We start from the raw sequence: 14,641 nt of genomic DNA, 5'->3' as shown, positions 1-14,641 counted from the left end.
ATCTCCTATATGTCAAAGGACTGGAGAACAATGTCTGAGGTAGCCAAATTCAGCCCAGTGGGGAATACACGAACTTTAACTTTCTTTAGTCACGACCATATCTTGCATCATAATGAGGGTAGTTGCAATCCTGTTTTGAAGGTACTTCTAAGAAAAAATAGAGCCAAGGCTGGCACCCTTAACTCTTCTCTCTCTTAGTTAGACTGCTCTGTATACGGCAGTGGCCTCTCCTTCCCTGGGTCACCTTGGGAGGGAACAAGAGGGGATTCCACTCCAGCCGCTTTAGCAGGCCTGAATCATGGGGTCAAGGGATGGATTTGTCCTCCTCCTGTACCAAGACTAGAAGTGGGTACTGTGAAGGTGGCCAAGGCAGCAGCTCCACTCCCTTTCTGGGATGACCCTGCTCCCTCTTGCCCTAGTTCCCAGCTCCAGCAGGTGCCACTGCAGGGTACTTTCCCTCTGCCCCCCACAGAGTGCTCTGCCCTTCCAGCGTGCCCCAGCACCTCTCCTGGTCACTCACCTAGGCCAGCTAACAAGGTGGCCTCCTCCGTGAGGACAGACTTCTGCTCCCACAACCTCTCCGATGGAAAGGGACCAGAAGCTGTTGGAGCTGGCCAAACTGTTGAAGCTCGCCTAGGGTCACTAGGAACCATGACCCCGAGAGTCCATGTGACCAGCGAAAAGGAACTGCGCAACTGATTCATGTTGGCCAGGAAATGCACTGGGCCATTCTGAGGCTGGGTGCTCAGCTATTTTGGGCAAGAATGGGTACTATGCAGAAAGGACTTCCCCTTTTTTGCAGCAAAAATCCACCAACTGCTGAGCCGTCAACAGCATTTCTTGTTCTCAGATTACCCTTCTGAGCACTCTCTGGCTGCCAGATTATCGAGGCCATCATAGCTTGATTCGATTTCACAGCTCCAGGCATTAGCTAACCCTACCAAGCTGGGTTGCCTCGGTCCTGTGATGGCTCCCCGTGTCGGCTGCTTCCTGTTGGCGGTGCTGATTTCTGCCAGCTGTAAAGTCGCCACCTCCTCAGATCCAATGTGCACTGAGGTGAGTCCAAACTATTTGTCTTTGTCCAGATTAAACCACCTGGAAATGTTGAGATTCAGCGTGCAGTCCTATCTGAGCCTTAAAAGGGCAACGAGGTGTGCAGGAGTTTTTCTTTACAGTGAAAAAGGAACCAAAAAGCTCAGGCGGGGAGATGATCTCAAAGGTTCATAGTAGGAAGAAGTGAGGGTTGTTTTCCTCTGCAATTTCCCCCAAATAATCCCAGTTGGGACATAAGATGTCAACAGGGTCCCAGTGCAAAGAGCAGACCTCCAAACCTGCTCCCTAGCATGAAGGAGCGTTTGTCCAACCTCCCAGCACATGGCCACTTCCCCAAAGAGTCCTGCTTCAGAAAAGTGAGATAAAGTAGAAGTGGTAGGAGAGGAAGCTTTTGATTTAACAGTTTGGCCCTTTTTCAGGTGAAACTCACTCCAGCTTGCCCACTCCTTCCTCTTGTCTTCCTTTCCTCATTCATTCTTCCTCTTCAGTTTCAGCAAAATTAACACATACTGTATATATGTTCATGTGACCACCATGAATTTATCAGGCCCTATCCTGAAAACAAGGGTTTGGTTTTGTTTTGAGTTCAGTAAATTTTTTATTGAAGTAAAATATACATACAGAAAAGCTCACCAGTCCTAAGTGTAGAGCTCAGTGAGTTCTCACCAAGTGAACACATCTATGTGAGCAGCACACAGATCAAGAAACAGAACTTTCTCAGCACCTCAGAAGCCCTCTCCTGTCTCCTCCCGGTCACTAGCCCCCAAGACCATCCAGTACTCTCGCTTATATCACCAAAAATTGACTTTGCCTCTTTTTGAATTTTGTGTACATGAGACCATACAGTGTGTACCCTTCTGTGTCTGGCTGCTTCCACGCAATATCAAACACGTGATAGTTATATATGATGTGTGTGCGGCCATCATGTGCTCCATTAATCACTGAATGGTATTCTGTTTTATTAGTGAAACTATTTATTTATACATTCTACTGTTAGTGGACATTTGCATTGTTTTCCATTTTTTGCCTATTATGAATGTTGCTGCTTTGGATATTCTTACCTAGGTCTTTAGTCAACAAATATTTATTAGGTGTATAATAGGGAGTAGATGTATTTGGTCATAGGGTACACATATGTTTAACTTCAGTAAATATCGCCAAACAGTTTTTCGATGGGTTGGTACCCATTTATTCTCACCAGCAATGGGTATGAGTTCTGACTGCCCTACAGCCTCACTGACATTTGCTATTGTTTGTTTAAGAACATTAGCTCTTCTGATGGATAGCGGTATTTCACTGGGATTTTTAATTTTCCTGATAAATAATTAAATTGAGTATATTTATGTATCCTTGTGTGTGTGTGTGTGTGTGTGTGTAAGTGCCTATTTCAAGTCTTTGGCCCATTTTCTCTTACGTTGTCTGTATTTTGTTTTTTGTTTTTGCAGTGGTTCTTCATGTATTCTGGATACAGGTTCTTTATCACATACAAATATATTCTCCCACTCTGTGGCTTGCCTTTTCACTCTCTTGACATTTTTTGATGAACAGAAACCTTTTATTGTAATATTGCTTGATTTATCATTGTTCCTTTGTTTATTTTCAGTGCATATCTGTTCTGTTTAAGAAATTTTTGCCAGGACTTCCCTGGTGGCGCAGTGGTTGGGGGTCCGCCTGCCAATGCAGGGGATGCGGGTTCGATCCCTGGTCCGGGAGGGTCCCACATGCCGGGGAGCAGCTGGGCCCTCGTGCCACAGCTACTGAGCCTGTGCTCTAGAGCCCGTGAGCCACAACTACTGAGCCCACGCGTGGCAACTGATGGGGCCCACCGCCTGGAGCCCATGCTCCGCAACGGGAGAGACCACAGCAGTGAGAGGCCCACACACAGCAGCGGAGACTCAGCGCAGCCTAAATAAATAGATAGATAGATAGATGACAGATAGATAGATAAATAACTTAAAAATAAAAAGAAGTTTTTGCCAACGCAAGGCCATGGAGATATTATCCTATGTTTTCTTCTGGAAGTTTTATCATTCGGTATTTATTTCTAAGTTTCACATGTACATTTACAGTCCATCTGGAATTGCTTTTTGCCTATGATGTGAGGTAAGAGTCAGGATGAATTTTTTAATAAAATTTTTTGTTTGAAAAAAATGTCAAACCTTGACAAATTCTAAAATATTCTAAAAATATTATAACGAACACTCGTAAATACTCCACACAGAACCTTCCATGATTAAATGCTCTGTGTGTGTATTCATGTAGGTGTGTGTATCATAAGGAACAAAATGAGATCTATGACCAGGTTTTTGGAAGCTGACCAATATGCAAAGAGTAGCTGGAATTCAGTGTTCTGTGATTCGGACTCAGGTAACATTTTAGATGTGCTCTTGAATAATTGCTTGGGAGTGTAGGCATGCTTCCTCATTTCAAATGGGCTCACCTTGACTATTCTGTCCCGTTAAAATCACGGTAGGAGACCGTCTTTTGGGTCTAGGTATGGGGAGAGTGTTTAAGTAGAGCTCTATTTTAAGAGAACTCCAAGTTCATGGATACAAGGGCTTCCCAATAGCTCTAGACGATGACAATGATGTTTTGATGATCCAGGGAAATGCTAACTTTTCTTGTGAGAGTGACGTACATTATTACCTCATTAATCCTCAGAGTTGGTCTGCCAACAGGGGTTATTATCCTCGATCTACAGCTGGGCAAAAAAGGAGGCTCAGAGAACACAGCTTGGTAGGTGAGAGCTGGAATTTGAACCTGGGCAGTCTGCCTCAAGACACACAGAAAAAGAACCACTTATAATTGGAGTGCCCCTTGCCTGGAGGAGTTAGACTGACAACCAAGTTTTAGGGCTGTGACCTCTTGGGAGCGTTTTGTTTTATTTTCAGAGAGTCATTATTACTCTGTGATTTGGCTCAGTCAAATTGCTATCTCTGGATAGAGGAGTGATCACCGAGGGAGGGCTGGGGTTCAGTGTCCCAGACTCCTCGTGCCCGGCGGAGCTGACTGCTGTGGGTACCAAGTGCAGAGGAGACATCCCAACAAGTGGGATTAGCACTTGCGTGAAACTCAGAGAATTTGAAATCAAAAAATGATCTCAGCGCTTGTGAGGAGAGAAAATATTGTGGAATGGCAGGGGGTTAGAGATGCAGCAGAAAGAAGCAAAATAAGATCCTGATTGAAAAAATGCAAATGAATACCTGGAGGGAAAAGGGATTGCAGACAAAGATGTAGCACTTGGGAGTCCTGCTCTGTGTAAAGGCACAGCTCTGAGGCGGAGCTGGAGATGAAGTGACCGGCACAGGTCCCAGTGCAAATGCCCATGACATGGATTAGGGACGGGCATGGGGCAGTTGTCCTGAATACCAGCTGGCTTTGTCTCAGCCCTGCTGGCTGCCTAAGTTCACATCTAGAAGGGTCCTGTCTGCGATGGAATGGCCAAAGCAGAAGAATGAGAAAGTGACTTTGGAAACTGACCCTAGACTGAGGTCTAGCGATGAAGTCTGGGTCTATAAGAAGTGGTCATGTGGGGCTCAGAGAAACCACAGGAGCTGCAAAAGCGGTGGTGGGTGTCTGCCTAGAAAAGCAACTGAACCCGTGGTCCTCACAGCTGGCCCAGCCCTGAGCAAAATGGCAGTGGCCACACAGTCAGGACCCAGCAATCCTCTTTTACCCTGTCCTTTCCTGCTTCGTTGTATTATCATTCTGCTGCCCGGGAATCCTGTGCTATGCTATCAGAACTCACCCCTAGAAAGTTTTGCTGTGAAAACTGACAGTGAATAAGATACAATCTCACCGATGTAGTTCTATGAACGATGTATAACCTGAATCAAATCATGAGGAAAAATACAAACCACAAAGGAGTAACATTCTGCAAACTATGAGCCTGGATTCTTAAACAAAATTAATCAATGCCAGGAGAGACCAGGAAAGGCTGAAGAATCATTTCAGATTACAGGAGACAAAAGAGACACGGAAATGAGATGCAGTGATTGTACGGGAGTGTGGCTGTGAAAGCCGTGGCACAAGAGCCCAGAACAGTCTCTGAAATGTGTTTGTTTTCAAATTTTCTTACGAGCTGCAGTTCTTGTCATTTGCGTCTTTCTTTAGGAATCAAGGGCAGATAGTTCATTGCAGTTTATGTAACTAGAGATTATTGAGTGTTACGACCCTGGCTCGTGGTGGTGGACTTCTCAGTACTCCTGGGAAGTGTCATGCACTGGTTCTTGGGTTTTCACTGGGTTGAAACTGAGCTATTCCTTTCCATTTGCTAGGCGCTCCCTCAGGCCACTGGCTCAGGAGAGCTAGTACTCCATTCCAACTTTGGGAATCACGTTAATGCAGTGAAGTGCTTAGTAAAGCATACAATTTAGTAGTCACGGGCACATTATATTCTGGAAAAGGAGGGAATTGCCAACGTCGAGTCTTTTGCTAACGGACCAGAATAGAGTGAGATGAATTGAGAAAATGCCCCCTTTGTCCACATATATATGACATCAGCTATGCCAGTGGAGACCAGAAAAGAAAAATGTCTCCTCAAAGCTAATCCAGACCTTAGCAGCTGCACATACATCTTCTCTCTAGGTCGTCCATGTTCAGGGGGACCGAAGAGGGGTCTAGCAGCATGTGTTTTCCCCCACCAGTCAATCAAATATGTTTTAAACGCAAAGTGTGCATTTCAAGGGCATTATGTAGATTTGTGGCAGTGCCTGAAGGGCTTTGGGGCCACGAAACAATTATGGATTACAAGAAAATATAAATGTGGCAATTTCATCAGTGACTTTCTTAATACTGTCACAATAGAGAAGGAAACCAGTGATTTCCTGTAAATGAGCATGCTCACTGTACCAACAAAAAAGTGCCCAACTAATCAGAAGTTGGAGTGAATAAAGGAAAAAGCAGTTAAATTAGCAACACCTCTAAAATGTCACACTTCAGAGCAAAGGTGGATGTGTGCCATCTTCTGTTTCTAACTAAGCAGACCTGTTTGCAACTCAGGATGAGGACAGCTGCTGATTTAGACTTTCATGGGGCAGGTCTTTCCCAGTCCAGGGCAGTCTCAGTGGGGCATCTAGTGAGACCCCTGTGTGGCACAGAGAAAGCAGGGCCTGAAAGGTCGGATGAAATCACATGGAGCCTGAGATGAGCTGAGAGATGGCCTATGGTTCTGGGATGTCTTTCTTCTTTGTATCCCCAAGTGTACTTTTCTTGGAGATCATTTCTTTCCTTCCCTGGAGCCTCCCCATGCAAAATATACCCCAACAGACCTTCATACCTGCCCCACGATCCTTTACCCTAAGGCATCATCCAGATAAATTATGAGCCCACAATTCTATAGGCTTCTAACTAACCCCTTCCCATTGTTACCTAGTTAGTCCAAGATCTATAACTTGAGTTTGCACTTCTAGCAAGCAGTAAACAACAGACGTCAGAACACTTGACTCTCCTGGGGACTCAGAATGAGGAAGTCCTGTGAATTTATGTGCAGGGCTGTGCCCAAATATTAGGTCTGGTACCAGCAGCCTACAGTTCCAGAGATTTAAAACTCAGTCATTCTTCAAGATTACAAGACCTATGACCTAAGATCTGTGCCATGCTGGTAGTTCTTTTTAAAAGAGGTTGTATTAAGAAAATTTCTAAATATGTACAAAAGCACTTAGTTAGGGAACCTTGCGTGCATCACTCCACATTCAACAACCATCAACGTTTTGCCTACTGATTTCCGCTATCCACTCCTTCCTTTCTTGCCAAAGTATTTTAAAGCAAATCCCAAGCATCATGTCATTTTGCCTCTAAATCCTTCAAAATGCAACTCAAAATAAGAACATTTCTCCTACATAATGGCAAGGTCATTATTATTAACAAAATTCACAGTTTCTTAGTATTCTCTAATATCCTGTCCTCATTTAAAGTTCCCTGATAAAATGTCTTTTCCCAAATGCTTTATTTGAATCAGCATCTAAAGAAGGGCTACTCTATGTCATATGATCCAGAAATCCCACTCCTGGGCATATATACAGACAAAACTATAATTTGAAAAGACACCTGCACTCCAATATTCATTGAAGCACTATTTACAATAGCCAAGACATGGAAGCAACATAAATGTCCATCAACAGATGAATAGATAAAGAAGATGTAGTATATATATATATATAATGGAATACTACTCAGCCATAAAAAAGAATGAAATAATTCCATTTGCAGGGACATGGATGGACCCTAGAGATTATCATACTAAGTAGGTCTTAAAGAAGAAGACGAATACCATTGATTTCACTTATACATGGAATCTAGAATACAGCACAAATGAACTTATTTACAAAACAGAAACAGACTCACAGACATAGAGAATAGACTTGTGGTTGCCAAGGGAGTAGCGGTGAGGGAGGATTAGAGTGGGAGTTTGAGATTAGCCGATGCAAACTATTTTATATAAAACAGATAAACAACAAGGTCCTACTGTATAGCACAGGGAACTATATTCAATACCCTGTGATAAAACATAAAGGAAAAGAATATGAAAAAGAATATATATATATAATATATATACACACATACATATATGTATAACTGAATCACTTCGATGTACACCAGAAACTAACATGACATTGTAAGTCAAGTATACTTCAATAAAAAATTTAGAAAAGAAGGGCTATTCTATTATCTTTTGGTCATGTCTCTGAAGTAGCTTTTGTATCTGTCTCTTTTTATAAGAGCAGCCTCCTCTCTCATCTCACTCCCTTGCTCTCCACTTCCGCCAAACATCATTCACATGTTGATAAAACGAAGTCAGTCATGCTATGGAATGCTCCACCTTCTGCCTTTGGCTGACTGCTACCTTGTGGTGCTGTTTACCTGAAATCCCCCAAATCACGTATAGACTGAAAGTTAGGCCTAAAGCCTTGATTGGATTTAAGGTTAAATTTTTTTGGCAATACTTCATAGGTGGTGCTGTGTACTTCATACTGCATCACATCACAAAGAATGTAATATCTGATCGTATTCTTTTGTCGAAGCTAATCTAGAGTTGATTTGTTTGTTTCAAAGTGAAAGAAAACATTGCCATGCATCCAAAATCAAAACTATAAAATTGCGCTCAGGGAAGCCTTGTTTTCATCCCCGCTCCTCCATCTGGTTCCTTCCTTTCCCTTAAATATAACCAGTTTGCAGTTTTTCCCCATGGTTTCTTCTTGTAAATGTAGGAAAATACACACATACCTTCCTTACACAAAAGGTAGCATACTGTATACTATATACAATATACAATATATACTAATAGACGTTCTGCATCTTGCTTTTTTCACCTTATAATAAACCTGTATATCACTCCATTATCAGTTTATGGAGATCATGCTTATCGTTTTTTCAGCTACACAGGGTTCCATTCAGTGAATATACCATATTTTGTTCAAGCGGTCCTATGTGGGTGGATAATCTGATTATTGCCAATATTTTGCTATTGTAAAAAAATACTAAAATGAATAATGTTATGCATAAGTCGTTTTGTGTTTTTCCAAGTATTATATTTGGTGAAGATTCCTAGAAGTAAGACTGCTGCTCAAAGGATAAAACATGTAATTCTGCTAGATAGTCAACCATATACCATATACTGTCTGAGATTAATTTACATTGTTTTTCTCATCAGAAAGAAGCCAACAAGACATATAACTGTGAAAATTTAGGTCTCAGAGAGATTCCTGACAGTCTACCAAATACGACAGAATTTTTGGAATTCGGCTTTAACTTCTTGCCTGCAATTCAAAATATAACTTTCAGCAGACTCATAAATCTTATCTTCTTGGATTTGACCAGGTATGTATCTGAGTTCTTTGCCTGTGCTTGATGTTCTACTTAGGTCAAAACACAACTTGCATTCAAATTGTTTCCACGACCTTCTTTTGGGGCACAGGGACAACGTGCTTATTCTGCATGTTTACCCTTTCCCATGAAATATTTTTATACAGGTTAAATATAATTTAAATAAGCACCAATCAATGGAGAGGAAAGTGGCTTGTTCTCAAACTAGATTGTGTCAGCAGTGCTGTTTATGAAGTTCTAAGGAATATCAATAACAAAACTGAAAATAAATCTTCTACTAAATCAGATGCCATATCCTAGTATATTTTAACATAGTTGACTATTAATGGGTGTGACATTTTAAGAAAAAAATTAGAGGAGAAATACATGCCATCTACTAATTTTTTCGGGAAAGTTGGTAAAAAAGAGTTCCATTATTTGGTTTCAGAGGCAGAATTAGGATTCTAAATGCTGAACCAGTGCTTGTGAACCAGCAGGCAGAAGTATCATAAGAAAATAAGGGAAGAGAGTGAAAGGGAAATGCAGCTGGTGTGTGTGTGTGTGTGTGTGTGTGTGTGTGTGTGTGTGTGTGTGTGTGTGTGTGTGTGTGTGTGTGTGTGTGTGTGTGTGTGTGTGTGTGTAATGGGGGAAAGGGCTCCGTATGTGGATGAGGTCTGCACCCCTTGCAGCAGCTCTACTTATTCTACTTTGGTCCTTCAACTTAAGCTTCTACAGAGCAGGAGAGTATTCACATACATAGAACTGTACGTTCACATCTGCATAACCACCACTGGGAGGTAGGTATGGTACATACTGCCATCCCACTTGTGTTAGATCGGAAAACAGAGGTTCAAGGAGATTTTATGAGCTTGCTTAAGGTCACACGGGAAGGAAACTGGGACTCTGCTCTCCTGACTCCCAGTCCAGAGTCCCCCAAATAACCCTAGGCTACCTCCCAGCTAAGACTCCGTTAGATACAATTGAGAGAAAGCCTTGCCCTTTCAGATCTTTCTGTTACCTACCTAGTTTTGCCACAAAGAAATTTACTTTCCCTCTCCTTTATCATTTCTCATTTTCAGATGAGATGAGTTTGACCACATTTTTAAGAAGTGTTGGGCCAGGATAGCTTTTGTAGCTGAAGGACTTTTAGTTTCCTCTACTGCTATTTTGAAAAAGTGATAAAAATAGGACCTCATACTTTCTAAAACCTCCTCCTCTGCTCCCCTCCCCACCTGTTATCTGGCTACACATGAGGCACTGTTTTTATTACTTAACAGAGTCGTGGTGTCCTTAGCTTTACCAACTTGCTTTCTATCCCCTTTTCTCATTCTTCCGTCTTGCTTTTCAGATCTTCCTCTCTGGAATCATTTTCCTTTCTCCTAAAGCACCTCCTTAGACATTTCTTTAGTGAGTGTCTGTTAGCAGTCAACTCCCTCGGTTTTTGTTTTTCTGAAGATATCTTTATTTCACTCGGATTCTTGAAAGATAGCATTTTCTGGCATATGATTCTAGGTGGACAGTTGTTTTTTTCTTGGCCCTTTGAGGCTATCATTCCAGTCTCCCACTGTTGCTGTTGGGAGGTCGTCTATCTGTCTAGTTATTTTTCGCATGTTGGCAATCTGTCTTTTCTTCTCTGGACATTTCCAATAGCTTCGCTTTGTCCTTGGAATTCTGTAATATCACAGTGATGCACTGTGTAGATCGTCAGGCTCCTTGAATCTGAGATTGGCGTCTTTCATCAATTCTAAAATATTCTAGCCACTATCAATTTGAACTCTGGTTTGCCCCCATTCACTCCTGTATCTCCTTTGGATCTGGTGAGACTTATACTGCATCCTCTTATCTGTCCTTTACATATCTTAATCTCTCTTTCTTGTTTTCCAACTCTTTGTTTTTTGGACTACATTCTAGGTAATTTTCTCATATTTACTCCTAGTCCATTAATATCCTCTTCAACTGTGTTTAATCTCCTGTATAAACTATCCATTGGCTTATAATTTCAATTATTAACTTCTCCCATTTCAATAAGTTTCACTGATTTTTCATTTTACAAATATATGAGATCAGTTTTAATATTTTTTCCTTCATCATACTTTTGGTTCTTGGTGTTACCTTTAAACATATCAAACATATGTTTGACGAAAGCATATTTATTATATGTTCTGATAATATTCAGTACATATCAGCTATGTAATATATTCTTTATATATCATATATATACACATATATATGATATATATACACATACACATTATCAGATATATCTGATAACTCTGGCATCTGCTACCTTTTAAAATCTGATTCTGTAGAACTTTTTTTTTTGGCTGACTTAAGCTAATGTGTTTTCCTTATGTGTTTAGTGAATTTTATTTTGAGCTCACTTATCATGTGAAACTTTGTGTAAATCTTTGTTTAAAATGTTTTCCTGGAACTAGATAATACCAATGAATTATTAATATTTTCATGTGTGACGGTGGCATCATGGCTATGGAAAATAAGCCTATTTTTTTGGAGATGCATACTGAAATATGTATGGACACCTAGGATTTGACATAAAATAATTTAGGAGAGAGAAGTAGGTATAGATGAAGCAAAGAAGCAGATATGGCAAAAATGTGAGAACTGTTGCATTTGTGTGAAAGATATATGGAAGTTCATCGTACTATTCTCTTTACTTTTATGTAAATTTGAAAGTTCTTCTTATAAAAAATTCAGTAAGTACATGACTCCAGAAAAGGTTTCTCTTTGCTTCTGCTAGTTACCTAAAGTCACTACCATCCTGCAACTGCTTTAAGCTAAATTTTCCACTTGCGTTTCTTTGGGGAAGTCCACAGAGGTAGCATAAATTCAGGCTACAGTTCTCATAGGTGGAAGCTTCTGGTTAAAGGATCTCAGAGGAGACTTTTCTTGTTGTTCTTGTTGTTGTTGTTCTACCCAGAGCCAAGGCCAAGACAAAAGCATATCCTAAAAGTCTCCCTCTGTGAGTTTTCTTTTTTAAGTTCACCCACTGAAAGGATCCTTTGAGGGTCTTGGTAGTTTGCAGGTTTTGATAAGACCTCCTATCCTGTCCCCAAGTTTGTCTCCTGACACTGGTCCATGTGGCTCATTCACACCCAGGCTCTAGGCCACTAGGGATTGGCAAATATTGACAGATATGACAACACTAGCTCCAGAACTCCCTTGGTTCTATGGATTCAAGCTTCCCTTTGACAATGCATTTCTAAGTAATTCCCTTACTGACCTTCAGGGGAGCTGTGTGTGTGTGTGTGTGTGTGTGTGTATAATCCAGTATTTTTAGGTGTAATATCAGGATGGGTTTCTCTGAACCTCTAGTGTTCCATATTTCTATGGGGCATTTTCATATATACCATTTGAATCACAACCATTCTACAAAGTAATCATCGTTGCTATAATTTAGAGAAGAAAAAACTGAGGTTGAAAAAAGTTGTGACTTGCCCAGGATGACACAGATTCATACTTTACATAGCATATGTTATATATTATGTAGTATATAAGACATATTTTATATCACTTATAATAGTAAATAATAATTTGATTTTGCCTACAATCAAACCACTAAACTGTTCCAAACACAAACCTCTGAGAGTTCAATCTAAAATATCTGGAAAAAAATTCTAAATCAGAGTGTTCAGATCTGAGGCTAGTCATTAACTCAACAGGCCATCTGTGGGTACTGAAGAAAGTTTATTATGTTTTACTTTGAATAATAACGTACACTGTTTTTACTATACACAAAAGATGGCTTTGTTACTATAGGTCACTGTGACAGAATTTTTTTCTTTTCCCTGATTAATTCTTATTAAATACTGTTATCTTTTTAAGGTGCCAGATTAACTGGGTACATGAAGATACTTTTCAAAACCATCATCAACTGAACACCATTGTGTTAACTGGAAATCCCCTGATATTCATGGCAGAAACATCACTTACCGGGCCCAAGTTGCTGAAGCATCTTTTCTTAACCCAAACAGGAATATCCAGTCTTGAGTTTATCCCAGTGCACAACCTGGAAAACTTGGAAAGTTTGCATCTTGGAAGCAACTGTATTTCCTCCATTAATCTCCCAGAAAACTTCCCAACACAGAATCTGAAAGTCCTGGATTTTCAGAATAATGCTATACACTACATCTCTAGTAAAGACATAAACGCTCTGGAACAGGCCACGAACCTAAGCCTTAACTTCAATGGCAATGACATTAAAGGCATTGAGCCTGGGGCTTTCAATTCAAAAATCTTTCAAAGTTTGAAATTTGGAGGGTCTCTCAACTTGTCTGTTATATTGAAAGGTCTACAGAACTCTACTATTCAGTCTCTTTGGCTGGGGACATTTGAGGACACTGATGACCAAGACCTCACTTCAGCCACATTTGAGGGACTTTGTGACATGGCTGTTGAGAGCATCAACCTACAAAAGCACCATTTCGGTGGCTTCTCACCTTCTACATTTCGGTGCTTCACTCGACTCCAGGAGTTGGATCTGACGGCAACTCACTTGAAAGGATTACCCTCTGGAATTGAGGGTATGAACTCTCTCAAGAAATTAGTTCTCAATGCAAATAGTTTTGACCAATTGTGTCAAATCAATGCTGCCAGTTTCCCATCCCTTACAGACCTCTCTGTCAAAGGCAACAGGAAGAAACTTGACCTCGGTGTCAGGTGTTTGGAAAACCTAGAAAATCTTCAGAAACTTGATTTAAGTCACAGTGATATTGAGGCTTCTGACTGTTGCAATCTGCAACTCAAAAACCTGCCCCACTTGCAATACTTAAACCTGAGCTACAATGAGCCCCTTGGTCTCGAGGATCAGGCGTTCAAAGAATGTCCTTGGCTAGAACTACTGGATTTGGCCTTTACCCACCTGCATGTTAAGCCTTCACAAAGTCCTTTCCAAAACCTCCATCTCCTGCGGGTTCTGAATCTCTCTCACTGCCTCCTTGATACCAGCAATCGGCATCTTCTAGAAGGCCTGCTGGATCTCCGGCATCTGAATGTACAAGGGAATCACTTTCAAGATGGGAGCATCTCAAAGACCAACTTATTTCAGACAGTGAGTAGCTTGGAGATTCTGATTTTATCCTCTTGTGAGCTCCTCTCCATAGACCAGCAAGCATTCCACGGCCTTGGGGAAATGAGCCACTTAGACTTAAGCCACAACAGCCTGACAGGCAATAGCATGGATGCTCTTAGCCCTCTTAAGGGGATCTACCTCAACCTGGCCGCCAATAACATTCGCATCATCCCATCCCATCTCCTCCCCACCTTGTCTCAGCAGAGCACCATTAATTTAAGTCACAATCCCCTGGACTGCACTTGCTCAAATATCCATTTCATAACATGGTACAAAGAAAACCTGCACAAACTTGAGGGCTCGGAGGAGACCGTGTGTGCAGATCCCCCACCTTTAAGGGGAGTTAAGCTGTCTGATGTCAAACTGTCTTGTGGGATGACGGGTATGGGCATTTTCTTTCTTGTCGTATTTGTATTCCTGCTCATCGTTCTGCTCATACTTTCAGTTAAATTTCTTCTTAGGTGGAAATACCAGCACATTTAGTGCTGAAGATTTCTAGAGATAGAAAATAAAGATGTTTAGCAAAATTGCCCTCAGTAAAGGAACTGTTGTTTGTTAGTGACCAGACTTTTCAGATGGGTTCCTGGAGCTGGGTAGGGATTCCCTGTGCTTTGCTGAATCCCAGAACTAGTAAGTCTCCTGGGAAGGTAAACTGACTAGGGCCAGAGGGCCAGATGCAGCTGTGAGAGACACAGA

The 14,641-nt window shown here is 41.2% G+C and overlaps 1 protein-coding gene across 1 annotated transcript; it reads left to right on the top strand.

Moving 5' to 3' along the window:
• Positions 1–926: 926 nt before the first annotated feature.
• On the top strand, positions 927–14,428 carry CD180 (CD180 molecule). Its single transcript, XM_060146104.1, has 3 exons — positions 927–1,056; positions 8,705–8,871; positions 12,700–14,428. The coding sequence occupies exons 1-3, from the start codon at positions 967–969 to the stop codon at positions 14,426–14,428; spliced, it is 1,986 nt and encodes a 661-aa protein (XP_060002087.1). The 5' UTR covers positions 927–966.
• Positions 14,429–14,641: the final 213 nt, after the last annotated feature.

This window comes from Lagenorhynchus albirostris, chromosome 3 (genome assembly GCF_949774975.1).
Source record: "Lagenorhynchus albirostris chromosome 3, mLagAlb1.1, whole genome shotgun sequence".
NCBI classification, from domain to species: domain Eukaryota; kingdom Metazoa; phylum Chordata; class Mammalia; order Artiodactyla; family Delphinidae; genus Lagenorhynchus; species Lagenorhynchus albirostris.
This window is presented reverse-complemented; position numbering and strand designations above follow the sequence as displayed.

Bases quoted from the DNA above. Each gene is read 5' to 3' on its own strand.
- CD180 (XM_060146104.1), top strand. From the start codon at position 967: ATGGCTCCCCGTGTCGGCTGCTTCCTGTTGGCGGTGCTGATTTCTGCC. The intron at 1,057-8,704 runs GTGAGTCCAAAC...TTTTCTCATCAG, and splicing joins CAGATCCAATGTGCACTGAG to AAAGAAGCCAACAAGACATA. The intron at 8,872-12,699 runs GTATGTATCTGA...TATCTTTTTAAG, and splicing joins ATCTTCTTGGATTTGACCAG to GTGCCAGATTAACTGGGTAC.